The sequence below is a fragment of the Mandrillus leucophaeus genome, unplaced genomic scaffold (assembly GCF_000951045.1).
Source record: "Mandrillus leucophaeus isolate KB7577 unplaced genomic scaffold, Mleu.le_1.0 Scaffold309, whole genome shotgun sequence".
Classification (NCBI taxonomy): domain Eukaryota; kingdom Metazoa; phylum Chordata; class Mammalia; order Primates; family Cercopithecidae; genus Mandrillus; species Mandrillus leucophaeus.
This window is the reverse complement of record NW_012103243.1, coordinates 1,994,714-2,009,520: the sequence shown is the minus strand read 5'-3', so window position 1 is coordinate 2,009,520 and position 14,807 is coordinate 1,994,714. Positions and strand designations below refer to the sequence as shown.

Below are 14,807 nucleotides of genomic sequence, written 5' to 3'. Positions count from 1 at the left end.
GTTCTTTTCCCCTCCCTCTTTTTCTTCATTTATTCAACAAACATTTGGTGAACATCTAAAATTGTGCACCATGTTTCCACTCCAATAAAACAATCTACTTCTGTTGTACTTAATTTTGACCTCAGATATTTAATCTTCCCCTTTAAAGTAGACTTGATATCTTGATGATAAAGTAATAGGTAATTAATAAATAAGAATATTGCCTGCTGAGACATTAAAATGGCTTGTCATTCTTGGATATGTTATTAACATTTGGTAGGTATAATATGCTTTCCTCACCCAATTTCATGGAATGAAAAAAAAAAAACTTTTAAGACAGAATTCTAGAAAATAATTTTTTAAGAACTAGAGCCTTTCTATGAGTTATATTTTAACTGTTCAAGTAACCCAAAGGGTTAATGTTAATATAACAAATAATCATCATTTTCAGAATATAAAAACAAAGATAAAATTTTACAAAAGTTTACAGTGTTTATATGTATCTCTTAGAAAGCTTATGGAAATGCAGTTCACATTCACATGTGGTTTTTTTTAGTTTTTAAAAAAATTATGGTGAAATATGTGTAGCATAAAATTTACCACTTCATTTTTAACTGTGTTATTCAGTAGCATTAAGAATATTCACACTGTTACATAACCATCACCACTGTTCATCTCCAGAACTTTCTCACCTTCCCAAATTGAAACTTTGTCATGTTAAATAATAACTCTCCTTTCCCTCCAGTCCCTGGTAACCACTTTCTACTTTCTGTCTCTATGAATTTGACTATTCTAGTACCTCATGTAAGTGGATAATAAAATACTGTGTTGCATATGCTTCTTTCAGTACTTTCTAAAGCATCTGGGCTAGACAATTGAGAATAAATGTGGTATCAATTAGTGGTATCATGCTTAATCAATTAATTAAGACTGTTATATGAGAATCAAAGTGCTTTCTCACCTCTTAATACAGGATTCAGAATTCTTTGGTTCAAAATCTGAATCTCTTTTTCCTGTTAGTTTGTAATAAAATTGGGCCCTTTATACTTTTTGGAATTTTACTTTTTTTTTTTTTTTTTTTTTTTTCTGTCAGAATGCAGTGGTTCAATCTCAGTTCACTGCAACCTCCGCCTCCCGAGTTCAAGCGATTCTCCTGCCTCAGCCTCCTGAGTAGCTGGGATTACAGGGGCCTGCCACTACGCCCAGCTAATTTTTTGTATTTTTAGTAGAGACGAGGTTTTGCCATGTTGGCCAGGCTGGTCTGAACTCCTTACCTCGTGATTCGCCTGCCTCGGTCTCCCAAAGTGCTGGGATGACAGGCATGAGCCACCAGGCCCGGCCTGGAATTTTACTTATAGTTAAATTACATACTTTTAACTAAAAAATGTGTAACATGAGCACTACTGATAATCCCTTTCATGATGACTATTAACTATGTCCTGAGCACCTTAGATACTTTATCTCATTTTACTCTTCACGATAACTCAATGAAGCATGTAATGACCAGTTTTCTAAGAACGGAAATCAAGACTGAGAGACTTTCAGTAAGTTGTTCAAGGCCACACAGCTGTTAAAAGCAAAGCCAGGAATTGAACACAGGTCTGTGGCTCCAAAGCTCACACATACACTCTACTGTTAACTAAACAATGATATGATAAAGACAAGAAACATCCTTTTCTGAACCCAAACTTTTGGAAATATATAATATCCAATGTATTTCTTCTTTATAGAAATGTTTAACAGCAATGTCTGCTTCAATATGATGTCAAGAAATACAATATTAAAATAAATATTTTAAATCACCTCAAACACCAATTATGCCTTGCTTACAATCATGAAGAAATAGAATTTAAAATGAAGAAATGTTGTATTCATTTGTAAATAACATATTGCAGCCAACTGTTTCTTAATTGCTCAGACAGTTGATAAATAATCCAGCCCTGCTGCTCTCCACAGACAATTTGCTTTGGATCAGACCAGGCAATTCAAACAACACTAATTACAGTGAAACCCTTTTATATGAATTTCTGTTTGTCACGGGGCAGAAAGCCCCTTTATAAAGAGTTAAGGCACTTTTTTCTGGTTTTTGCCTGAAACATAACAATTATTACCTGGGCTCAAGTTATACTGAATAAATTTCGGTTGAATGAAAATGGATAAAGTTGTATATCATGTTAAAAGTATGTATCTCATTGCTTTTATTGTTTGTTGTACAGTCATGAATTACTTTAATTTTATATTTTTAATTAAAAGATAGAACAGATGGGGAAGCTTTCTTTAAATAATATTTTCATTGAACTAAGCTACGTTGTTGAATGATTTGCTGTAACAGAAATTTGTGTATTAATATATAGATGTGTCTTTACTGGAGAGAAACCAACACTTCAGGAAGTCTTCACTATACCAAGGGATTCTCTGTAACATGATATCATTGTATTTATGATTTTATGGTGTTAAAATGAATATTAAATGAAACAAAATTCCCAAGGATTACTCAGGAGGCAGCTAAGTACATAACATTTTGCATAGATGGTTGGAAGGCACAATTTTGCTCCATCACTGCATCCATATCCTTGAACGATTTCGACTGAAGGCAGCATTTCTTTGAATTTTTCATTAAACCAGACGTCTTGAAATATGAATTCCTTTTATGTTTCTGTGAGTTTTGGCTAAAAGAACACCAGTGAATAAATCATACAATACTACATGTCACCAGCACTTGTGAATATTTCTGCTTTGTTATTCTATTCTCAGTAGAGCACCATTGATTATCAAACTCAGCGGAGAGCATTTTATGATCATATATCTCCATTAGCTCCTAGTTTGACTACCATAGATTTTTCTGGTTAAGCTTGCATTATGTATTAGGAAGCCTATCTCTTCAATACAACGTTTGATTTCATTTTTCTAAGGCTAGAACTCTTATTATGTATTATGTATAAAGATTCTTATCTTTTATATGTAAAAATAGGCTGCACTGTCTTTGTGTAACTGAAATGTATGCCATCTTTTTTTCTTGATTCACAGGTAGCATATTATACTATGATGATGAATCTCTACAATGCAATGGCTGTCAGGGTAAATATTTCTTCACTTGTTAAACAAATGAAAAGTCAATTGTGCCCTGAATTCGCTTTTAATAAAATGAGCAAAGCAGAATAATGCAAATTTGATTGATATGCTAATGGTAAAGAGAGAAAGAGTATGTAGTTAAAAAGTTAGTTATGCTAAATAATCTTGGCAGTATTAAAAATTAGAGTAAAATGTAAAACATGTAATTATAAATGCTTATGTTTTAGAATGTTAAATATCTCTGAGCCATAACTAGAGAAAGACTTAAATATTAATGAAGCAATGTATTAGTTTCCATATGTCATATAGAATACATTGTGATAAATAGATGAACATGGTTCTGGAATATAAGATTCCTGCCCAATACAAATCAATTAGAAATTATTCATATGATTTAACAGTAATGAAGTCAGTTTCCAGCTTAGAAGTTTTATTTCTATCATTTCTGTATTCATTTTTACTGTGTTGTTTTCCTAATAGAAAACTGAATTTAGCAATTATGGAGCTTGAACTCGGTTTCTGTACTGATCTTGGGAACGGACACAACAAAAATACTATTTCTTTTGTTTCAGACAATATGACAATAATTTAATTGCTAAGCTATTATAAATGGAGAAATTTCTTAAGTGAATTTCATTAGTGTCCTTAAAATCTATGTTGCCTTATATTCTTTTTCATTAATCTGTTAGTTCTTCTGCAAATAATGGATTTTATTTTGAGTGAGGCACGGTAGTAAAATTCTTTCAGAAAGTGCTGGAGTGAACCATAGTGGGTAAGATAACATTATTTTGACTCTGTATTTTGCTTTAGAAAGAGGCTCTTTCCTTTTCAGGTGAGTGTGCTGGTAGTCTAGCCGGCTCACTCTAGTATTTCTTCATCCTCCTCTCTGCTTGCTCTCCTGGAGTTTGAGGAAAAATATAAAAGGAAGAAGTAGATCTTCCTGCTGCTTCTCTTGAGCCAGAGGCAGATACTCTAGCTGCAATGGGCTATTTACCTTTCTCAGTAATATTCATACAGGAAAACAATTTTTCTCTTTTAATGGGAATACTTTGGACTGGGGATTTCAGACATTTTGTACTGCTTTGCTATAAACCTAACCTCAGAGACTAAAACACCATTGATTATTTTCTGCTTACTTCATGTCAGATGTGTCTCCAAAGTAAAAAGTCATAGATGACTGAGAACCTAAAGCAGTTAATGACCATTTAGCTATCTCCACTCGTCACCAGGGGAGATTGTAGAAGAATATTCTTCCTCTCTTCTGTGCTACTAGGGAGAAGCACAGAAGATAGGGTTAGAAAGGTGCATACTTTTGTGTATTATTTCACCACAAACCTTCATATCGAGTTCTGGTCTGACTTATTAAGGTTTCTTTTTCCTAGACTAAACATATGTAAGAAATTCACATCAATACAAGTCCTTCAGAAGGCAGTTTTTTTACTTATTCCAGCATATACTAAAAGCTCAATTTTCCAATAGCATCATCCAATGTCAATTTATCTTTGATTAATGTCAATGGACAACGTTGAATTTTACCTGAGTCTTGTGATCCTGGAAAACAACAAAGGTTAAGAAATCCCCACACCTGGTTGGGTGTGGTGGCTCACACCTATAATCCCGGCACTTTGGGAGGCCAAGGCAGTTGGATCACCTGAGGTCAGGAGTTCGAGGCCAGCCTGGGCAACATGGTGAAACCCCACGTCTACTAAAAGTACAAAAATTAGCTAGGCATGGTGTTGGGCGCCTGTAGTCTCAGCTACTCAGGAGATTGAGGCGGAGAATCCCTTGAGCACGGGAGGCGGAAGTTGCAGTGAGCCGAGATCCCACCACTGTACTCCGGTCTGGGTGATAGAGCAAGAATCCGTCTCAGAAAAAAAAAAAAAAAAAAAAGAAAGAAAGAAAAAGAAATCCCCACACCTTTTTCTGTTTTAGAAACAGCTTACTGCAAAATAATAATAATAATAATAATAATAAAAGAAAAAGGAAAAAAGTTACTCTTCCCTTGTATCAATTAGATATATACAGGGATGCTCCACTTTTTTACCTATGACAAGGCCAGGTGCATTCCCTCCAAATTTCCATTCTTTACCTTACAAATGATTAGCTGAATTGCTTGTTCCTACTGATCAATTGGAACAAAATGTCTGTTAACCAATCTGTGATTTAGCTTCTCTCCCTCCTCTACGTCCCTGAGCCTTGGCCAGCATGTAACATCTTAACGTCCTCTCCTGATAATAGACTGACTTTAGGATAAAAGATTCTCTGATCTACTATTCAATCATGCCACCCTTTTATCCCACTTCTCCACCTTAGGTTCCTTCTAGCCTTGTTTTACCTTCCTAGAAAGGAAAAATTCTTTGTGCCTTACTCTTGACTTGCTTATAAATCTTGTGGTCAAAGTGCTCTCCCTATTGCAATAGTCTGCCTCTGAAGATTGCAGTAGTCACCCTCCCACTTCCTCTTGCAATACTCCTTTCAAATAAAGTCTCTCCCTTGTAATTCTGGATCCTTTTTCCCTTCCCCTTCCTTTCTCTTATGCTTCCCTCTGCTCCCCTCCCTACCTCTCCTGTCCACTCCTATCCTCTTCTTATTGCCTTTTCTCTCTGACACAACATTTTGGGATATCAGAGTAAGGGTGGGAATGCAGTAGGGATTAAAGTGAGGGGAGGGAAGACTTAGCATTTACCTGGAGGTTGGAACAGTCCACTTAGTGACACTCAGAAATTTCTGCGAGGCTGTGTGGAGCACATAAATATTACTATGGGAAATTTCTAATGGAGACATTTCTCTAACAAAGAAGTTCAAAGTCACTCTTTAGAGGTTTGAGATGGGTTAACCTGGTAGTAGACTATGTGCTACTTCATGTTCCTAAGTTGAGGAATCAGGAATGAGGCTCACTGGCATAAAGACCATAAATGATTCCATAACAATGATAAGTTTATAGCATTGCTTGATCCAAGTGACCAGTGACCAGAACTGAACCCATCAGTGGACTCCAACCAATTTATTTGTAAGTGGATTTTTGCAAGATGATGCTCTTAAAATTCTGCTACTTGGAAGAGTGAGTGGCCAAAGAAACCAATGTGTGGCCCAGATACCTTTGTGTTGTGTACATCTGAAGATTACAATCCTAACTGGATACCAGTAGCTGAAGTTTTATTTCTAATACATACAAATCTGCTTTTTCAGTTCATAAGCTACCTGGTAACTTAGTTCAAAATTAGAAGTGATTTGAACATGAATGGCGAGTGTTCAAAAGAAAGAATCTCTAAGGGTAACAGATAACTACCAAATATCTATATGGCCAATCATATCCAGACAGATATATAGGTACCCAAATTATGAATAAGACCTTCATAACTGACATATAAGAACAAAACTTTTGTCTTAATTTTCCTTATGAACAAAGCCTATTGTAAGTTATATATATTTGGCTATTGATTGCTACCATGACAACTAAAATGTATTCAATTGTCAAAGAGGCTAGTGGAACATTTCTGAAGTGGCAGGAGTTTTACAAATTTATTTATAGCCTATCCATCCCTAAATAGACATCACTCTTTTGTAATGAAGAACAAATTATATGTATGTGATTTTCTTTTATGTAATATATATTAATATCCGGATTTGCTGCATTTAGTTTTAAAGGGTCACCTTTTCTCTAAAGACTTTATGATGCCCCTACCCCTGCAGAATTCATCACTTTCCTTTTTTATGTTCCTGTTTTACCATCGACATACTTCTGTTATAGAACCTGTAACATTTTATTATCCTTACTAATTTACATGCCTGTCTCCACCCCACCACCTCCTGCCCCCCTACATACTGTAAGTCTCTTGAGGCCCAGATCCTTTCTTCTTCATCTTTGTATCTTCAATGCTTGGCTTATAGTAGGTGGTTAAATAAATATCCCTGAATAAATCAATGAATGCTGGCCCATTCTTTCCTAAACAAGGAGTAAAAAAAGTCCTTTACTTTAACACATTTTTTCTAAGTTTCAAAGCGCGTTTGTTGCAAACTATTTAAGCCTTTGCTGGGGGATCTCTAAGCCTTTTTTGATTATCTGACTATACTATAATGATGTAGATAAACTGGACTTGCTAAGGTAAAATTCAGTTTGCGCAGTTCATATGTAAATGGAAGACTTCACGAGATTCAGGATTTTGCTGAAGTGTCATAACGCATACGGATTTGAAGGAGGTTTGCTATGATATAAGCTGCTGTCAGAACCCACAGTATGCCTTTACAAAACCCCTGTTGCTGATTTGCTGCTAGGCCAGTGACAGTCAATTAATATAGCAATAAATTGCTCAGTAAATTTTTATCTTAGCTCCTGGGGCCCTATTCCTCCTGTTTCTCTGTGACACTTTATTTCCTTTTTAGTCTTCAATTTGACTTTACTCCAGTTAGAGTTCTGCTTTTCTTCCAGCATCTTTTCTACTCCATTGTAGATCCTATTTAAATTTGGCCCCCAACTTTTATTTTCAGTTCTCTTTCTTTGAACAGCTGTTAGTATCTTATGCAAACGCCATGAGCTGATTCCGTTGCATAAGTCATTTCTCTCCCTCTACCATCTAGATGTACAATTGTATATCTTCCGACAGCCTTGTGTAAAACTGACCCTCCATTTTCTATATAGCGAGCACTTGGATGTCATCTTAGCCCTCCAAATACTGGGCTTAGAGAGTCCGGTTTCTGACAATATTATAAAGATGAGGGTAGGAATTACTTATGTGGGGAAAACCCATTTAAAAATATCCCCAGGTAGTAGAGTTTAGTGGAATTATTTTTTCCATCCTAAGGTCTATTTCTTGTCCCTTTTTCCCATTACCTTGATTCATAGTTTTCAATATTTAGTGTTTTCTCTTGCTTATGGCTTTTGCTGATTGGCTGACCCCATCCAGGAAGAAGTCTGTCATACAAACGACATATATCTTATACCTAATTCTTACATTTGTAGGGAGAAAATAACCCAGGACCAAGATTACATGCATTCAGCCTCAACCTTGTTGCTGACGTCTCTATTTTTCCAATAGAATAACTCCAGATTCTGAAACTTACTCTGAGAGAATAAATAGCTATAGCTGGGGGATACCACCAGCTATACAGTCAGTGTACTGTAGTCAAACTGACTGACAGTGAGGAAGCAAGGATTTAAAAAAGGTAACTTCCCAGATTCTGAACTTGTTAGGCTGAGCTCCGGCCAGACTTCAGTGGATTCTGTTTCCTTGGTTCTCTCTCTTTCTAAGGACTTCTTATTTTATTTATGCCCTCTTCTAGATCAATGCTCCTTTGATTTGTGAGGCAGGCTTTTTCTTGGTCCTTTTGCAGGGATTATAGCAGGAGGTGCCTCATCGACTTGGCCTTCCTGGCTGTGCCTGGCTTGTGCTCCAGCCACTGGCCGCTGCGACTGCACGCTCAATCCCTGGCTGGAGAGTGTGTGTGAGCAAGTGAGTGCAGGGTCTGTCCAGCCATTCTCAACACCAGCACAGGGGCAGGTTCCATGCAGGGCTTGCGGCTGGACTAGGTGTGTTGTCCAAGGGGAATGCGGTGGTGCCCAAGCAGAGGTGCCCACAACCCAAAGCCCCAGAAGGGGTGTTACAACAGGCTAATTAGCTCCTTTAGTTCTGCCATCTGCAGCTGGATGGATGGTGGTGTGTTAACAGCTGGGTCAGTCGTTTGCCCTGCTCTGGCCTGCGGCTCCGGGGCTGGTTTGGCCCCACCATTGCTTCCTATGATGTGGAGCAGCTGCCCGAAGGTGGTCTCTCACCTGAAGTTGGGTCATCTTCCCCAGTGTGACTGAGTCTGGGATTTTTATAGGCACAGGGTAGGGGAGCAGGGAGCTGTAGGTAGTATTGGAAAAGGCAATTGCTGAGTGGGTAAAAAACATTATTGAGAAAGAACCAAGTGGGAAAGGGCAGGCAAACAAGAACAGAAGTTCTCACTCAGGGTCGTGGGTTTTATCTGGAACCTGCAGTCTGGTCTTTCAGCCTTCCAGCTGTTTTTGGCTTAAAGGTGGGGTTTCACTGCTGAGGCATTTGTCTGACTCCTGCCGCAATTATATGGGTGTGTTGAGCTTTGTAGAGAAGGAGGATGGAAAGTAGATTAGTAATATTCCAAGAGTGAGATTACAGTTTGTTAGAATATGGGAGGAACATTAGACTTTTTTTTTCCTACATGGGATATAACACTGTGAAATTCAGTTGTCAACTGAATGCCCTACAATTCTCCTGAAACATAGTTGTTTCTTTAATAAAGTTTACACTAATGTTCGTAAATTCGAAAGACTAATCTGTCCACTTCAACTTTGTTTTAGTGTGCAATTCATACTTTTGACATCAGTTTCTGATATGAAATGTTCATTGTCTCGTAGTATCCTACGAAGAGTTCAATTATGAGTAAATTATTGTGGCTGCTAATTTTTGAAAAACAAAATGGATCTCTGAAGCTAGGCAAGAAAAAGATTGCTATGTCATGTATTGTCAAATCTTGGTAGGTCAGAAGCACTGGTAAATAATAATAATGAATTAACAATTGTACAGCAGTTACTACTTTCCAGGTACCATTCTAAGTATTTTAAATATTTTAACTATTCTCTGTAATCATCATAACCAATTCTCTGAGGTATAGATATCATTAAGATTACAATTTAAAAGATGAGGAAAAGGAATCACAGAAAGGTATCTTGCCCCAAATCACACAGCTAGTAAGTCATAGTGTTAGACATTGAACCCAAGAGGTCTGGCACTCACATTTCTGTCATTGCTGGTCACTTGTAATCTTGGCTTTACTTCCAATCCTCTTTTTCTGAAAATATGGAAGAGAACAACTATACTGACCTAGACTGAGCTCTTAGGGACATTTCATTACTCATACCCTGTTTTCTTGGAAAACTGACCTCGTGGCCTGATAGTTCATGAGCATCCTTATTGGTAGTACATTTCATGTGGGAATTCTAAATTAAGTGACAATTAGCTAAGGAGTATGTTGAGGCATTCCAATGCAGTGTCACATCCTTCCCCTTGTAGACAGAATTAGATGGCCCATGACGAAAAACCTCACCATCTAAAAGAATATTCAGGCTGTGGCCTCCCCCATTCCTATTGCCAGCTTCAGGATTTGTCATCCATCATAAGCCTAGATGAAACACCCTTCCTGCTCCAATTTTAAATGGATTTTTGTGTAGGATGTAACAAATGATAACAAAGAGAATTCATCATTTGTTTGCTGGTTAAAGTCCAAGGTGTAGATCACACAGATTTTTGAAATTTAAAAGTCTGTGTTTAGTTTCGTTTATACCTCTACCATGCCTGTTTTGGACCCTGAAGCATCAATGGAAAAGAAAAGGGACTCTAACATTTTTGAAACATTAGGAACAATCACAAAATTGTTATTAGGACTGAAAAAGTCAACTTCTGTTTCTAAATTAATGTTTAGAGTATAGTAGTCTTCAATAAACTAAACATAATGGGGACATATAATCTGTCACAGACCTTGGAATGTAACAAAGGTAAACTTTATGGGAAATATTTATTCCTTTTAATGACTTTGAAAAGCCTCCTTTGTATCATGTCATACATCTTGACTCTTCCTTTGCCTGTCTGCCCTAAAACAACTGGAGCAATATCATATGAATGCAAATTTCAGGAAGTGCTGGTATGCAGCATCTTAGAGATCTCTCTTATAAAATGAATTCTGTCATACATTTTTATCTTAGTTTCAAAGATCTATGAGGAATGAAAAAAACTGGTAATAATCAAAAGCTTACAGAGTGTTAAAGAACTGCAGATGTAATTAATTGTTTCAAGTAAAATTCCTTTTACCCTGAAATCCCCGTACCAGTTATTGATCAATCACCTATACTTACTTAGTGAAATTCCACTGGAATCTGCAGTTTCAACTGATTCTTTATTATTTTAAATTATTTGACTTGATTATAGTGCCCCCAAACAATTTTTTTCAGATTGAAATGCTCACATTTAGGGAAACAGAAGCAATAGTAACAGGAGAAACAGTGGAACAAAGGTCATTTAAACAACAAATTTGCCAAATAACATCACTTTATTGGCTTATTTCCCCTTAGAGCTTTCTCCATATATAATAAAAATTTTAATTTATAAAAATTAATCTAACCTGATATATCAAATAACCATTTTCTTTTGTTTCCCACTTGTGTCTAAAATACAAAAAAAAAGTTAGAAAAGATTATATGGTGGCTTTACTTAAAAATGATTAAATATGTATCAGATATATAAAGATTCATCTCAATCCCTTAAAGTACTTATAATACTATTTTCATATTTATAATACTATGAAGTAAGCATTTCTATTTAGAATAATGACCCTAAGATTACATAGTTAGAGATAGATAAGTAAATTAATTCAGAAAAAGGATATGGAAGGTCTTTTATATGCTAGACATTATGTTATGCTTCTGGGCATACAGAATGAATAACAGTTTTATTTATACAAAAAAAAGTATCCCAAAATATCCTTGGGAAGAAAAGAAGGGGCTATCTGGACAACAACAAGCTTTTACCTGATGATGGAATAGATATTAATGTTCCATCCTAATGTAAAAGTATATTTCTTCCTCCCTCCTCCTACTCCTAGTACCAACATCATTGTGAAATGATTAAATAGATTTGTAGAGAAAGGAAGTATAAGGCCAGTGAGAGTGGGGAAACAGAATATTAAAGAGGGGAAACTGCACATTTAATAATTATCCAGAATCTTTTGCTAAAAATATCTAGTTAAGATTTTCACATATACGTCCAATATGTGTGAAACTATATTTTCATATGATAATATTTTATGTATAAATATAAATGGTTGTGATGTGACAATGCAGTGATACCTAGAATGAAAACTTGGGTTATATTACTACTTTTTACATTCCTGATCTTTGAAGATTTAGTAAACCCGCATTTCTGTGCTCACTGTACAGTCTTTTTTAGAATGTTGAGCATTCTAATGAAAGTATAATTATGGATAACTGAGTTCTACTTCTGTGCTCTCATATACATTTAGAGCATTAATACTGGGTGAGCTATCATCAAGGAATTTGTTTTCTATGCCTTCATTTTTCTTTTTCTTTTTTCTTTTTTTTTTTCTTGAGACGGAGCCTCGCTCTGTTACCCAGGCTGGAGTGCAGTGGTGCGATCTCGGCTCACGGCTCACTGCAACCTCTGCCTCCTAGGTTCAAGCTACTCTCCTGCCTCAGCCTCCGGAGTAGCTGGGATTACAGGTTCCTGCCACCACACCCAGCTAATATTTTGTATTTTTAGTTGAGATGGGGTTTCACCATGTTGGCCAGGCTGGTCTCGAACTTCTGAACTCATGATCTGCCCACCTCAGCCTCCCAAAGCGCTGGGATTACAGGCATGAGCCACCGCTCCCAGCCCCGTGTCTTCATTTTTCATGTTAAGAGAGAAGATATTTTTTCTTTTAGTGTCGTTAAGGTTACTATAGATTTTCAGGAATAAAAGTAAACCCAATGGAGGGAAAATCTTTTCTATGGCAGATGGTTTTTAATATATCAAGGTTTTGCCATTTGTTTTAGTGCTTAAAATAAACATTATTTATAAGACCACTTACATTTTGATGTTACTTAATGAGGAATATGCATCATTGATTTGACTAGCTTAAGAGGTCATTTAGAACTTGCCCGTTAACAAGCTGTAATCTGCTGAGCACACAATGACTTTGTTGAAAATTATCTATTCAGAGCTGATCAATGACAATAATTGTTTTATACCAATCACTTTTGAAAGTTGCTAATTACTTTGAAGGACATGAATACAAGTCATTTTTCTTTCTTTTTTTTTTTTTGAAGTCGTAACCCATTCACCTTGAAATTAAGAAGAAATGTTATAAAAAATCATCTTGCTGCTTGAAAGTACATTTAAAAAAATTAAAAGTGTATTTACTAGTACTGGAATATTAACAGAATATTTAGGCAAAATTTAAGATGTCATTTGTTTCTGCAATAGAAAATATAGTACAGTCTCATCTATATTGTATTTTACAATATCAGTTAGCTATTAGTTAAACTAGTCTCCTTATAATATAAGAAAATACCATATTTTAAACTAAAGAACACGCATATACTCTCTCTCTTTATACAATATATATGTAAGGTGTTTTAGTGGAAAGAGTGGGCTTTGAAGTAAGACAAACCTGGGTTTGTATTCTGACTTTCCATTTACTGTTTTACTGGTTATGTGACCCTGAGCAAATTACTTAACCTCAGTTTCTTCATTTTTAACATGGAGATCATGCCCTGTTCACAAGGATATTGTGAGAATAAAAGCAGTTAGCATAATACCTGGCACATTCATGGAGCTCAATAAATTTTAGATCCTTCATTTCACTGATGGCAGCTTCTTCACCCACTCAAATGCTGTTTCCTCCAGATCTTTTTATCCACTCATCTCTAAGAAAGCCACTTAAAGACTGATTGATTATACTTTAGTGTGGATGAGTTTTAATTTGTTACCTTAACCATCACTTACTTACTACATTCTTTAATATCCAATTTTGAATAAAAGGAATTATCTTGGAGAGGAATTTTAGCCAGCCTTTGGAGAGATGCGTAGGGTGTCAGGACATTAGAATGTTTTCTGAAAGCATACCAGTGTAGTCTCTCTAGACATGGTTGGTGCTGTTTCCAATAGTTGCTGGGTTTGGAGAAGGAAAGAGCCCATGTTGTTGCATTTTTTCTGTTTTAATTACAAGAAACTCTTCTTATTTGAACACAAATCTTTCAGCCAGTTTCAGTTTTTTTCCTTTAACATCTCTTTCTTAGAAATGGGAATATCCACTTCTCTGATATTACCAAATCATAAAACCCCATCATTCTTCCTTCCTCACAGTATGCCAACATGCATCTTTTGTGTTTTCTGGCACATTTAATCTTATTTTATTTGTAATTTAATGATATTTTAATGTGATAGGTAGCCTCTCCCTTAATACTATTTGATATCTTAATATTTTCCTATGCAACTTGAATAACTTCTGTTGCTGATGATGGATTTCCTGTCAGTACACGTATTTACAAGTGTTCCCTTCATTAATAAAATTGTTACTGTATATACAGTAAAAGTATGCTGAAACATTTGAAGCCATCCAACCAGCTATAAGACCTTAGGCAATTAGTTAACCTCTCTAAACATCAATTCCCTCTTCTCTCAAATGAGGCTAATAATAATCTCCACCTCAGAATGATGCTATAATGATCAAATTAGATAAACTAGGAAAATATGCACTTATTTGCATGTATGATTTATATATGTATACATATTCCAGTTGATTCTTCTTTTTCATTAGAAAAGTGGTTCTGTCAATTCCTTGTTTTTCCTTCTCAGTCATAATATAATATTGGTAAAATTAGGGAGAGTTTCTAAATTGAGTATATAATTTTAGAATTTTTTTTAATTTAAAGAATTGATCTTGCATATAGGATCATTTGAGAAGTATTTTAAAAGACACTTTGAATACTTTTGTTACATTAGTTTGCTATACTACTAGTTTCACTTTCTAAAGTTATTGTTGGCTGGGTGTGGTGGCTCATACCTGTAATCCCAGCACTTTGGGAGGCTGACGTGGGAGGATTGCTTAAGGTCAGGAGTTCAAGACCAGCCTGGCCAACATGGTGAAACCCTGCCTCTACTAAAATTACAAAAATTAGCTGGGCATGGTGGCACATGCCTGTAGTCCAAGCTACTCAGGAGGCTAAGGCAGGATAATCGTTTGAA

At 35.9% G+C, this 14,807-nt stretch overlaps 1 protein-coding gene across 1 annotated transcript in view; it reads left to right on the top strand.

The window, feature by feature from the left end:
• The window catches only part of SPATA17 (spermatogenesis associated 17), a 262,801-nt gene that overhangs the window by 34,512 nt on the left and 213,482 nt on the right, over positions 1 to 14,807 (top strand). The window contains exon 4 of the mRNA XM_011987401.1: positions 3,007 to 3,057. Coding sequence (XP_011842791.1) covers positions 3,007 to 3,057 — 51 coding nt within the window. The remainder of the gene's footprint in view (positions 1 to 3,006; positions 3,058 to 14,807) is intronic.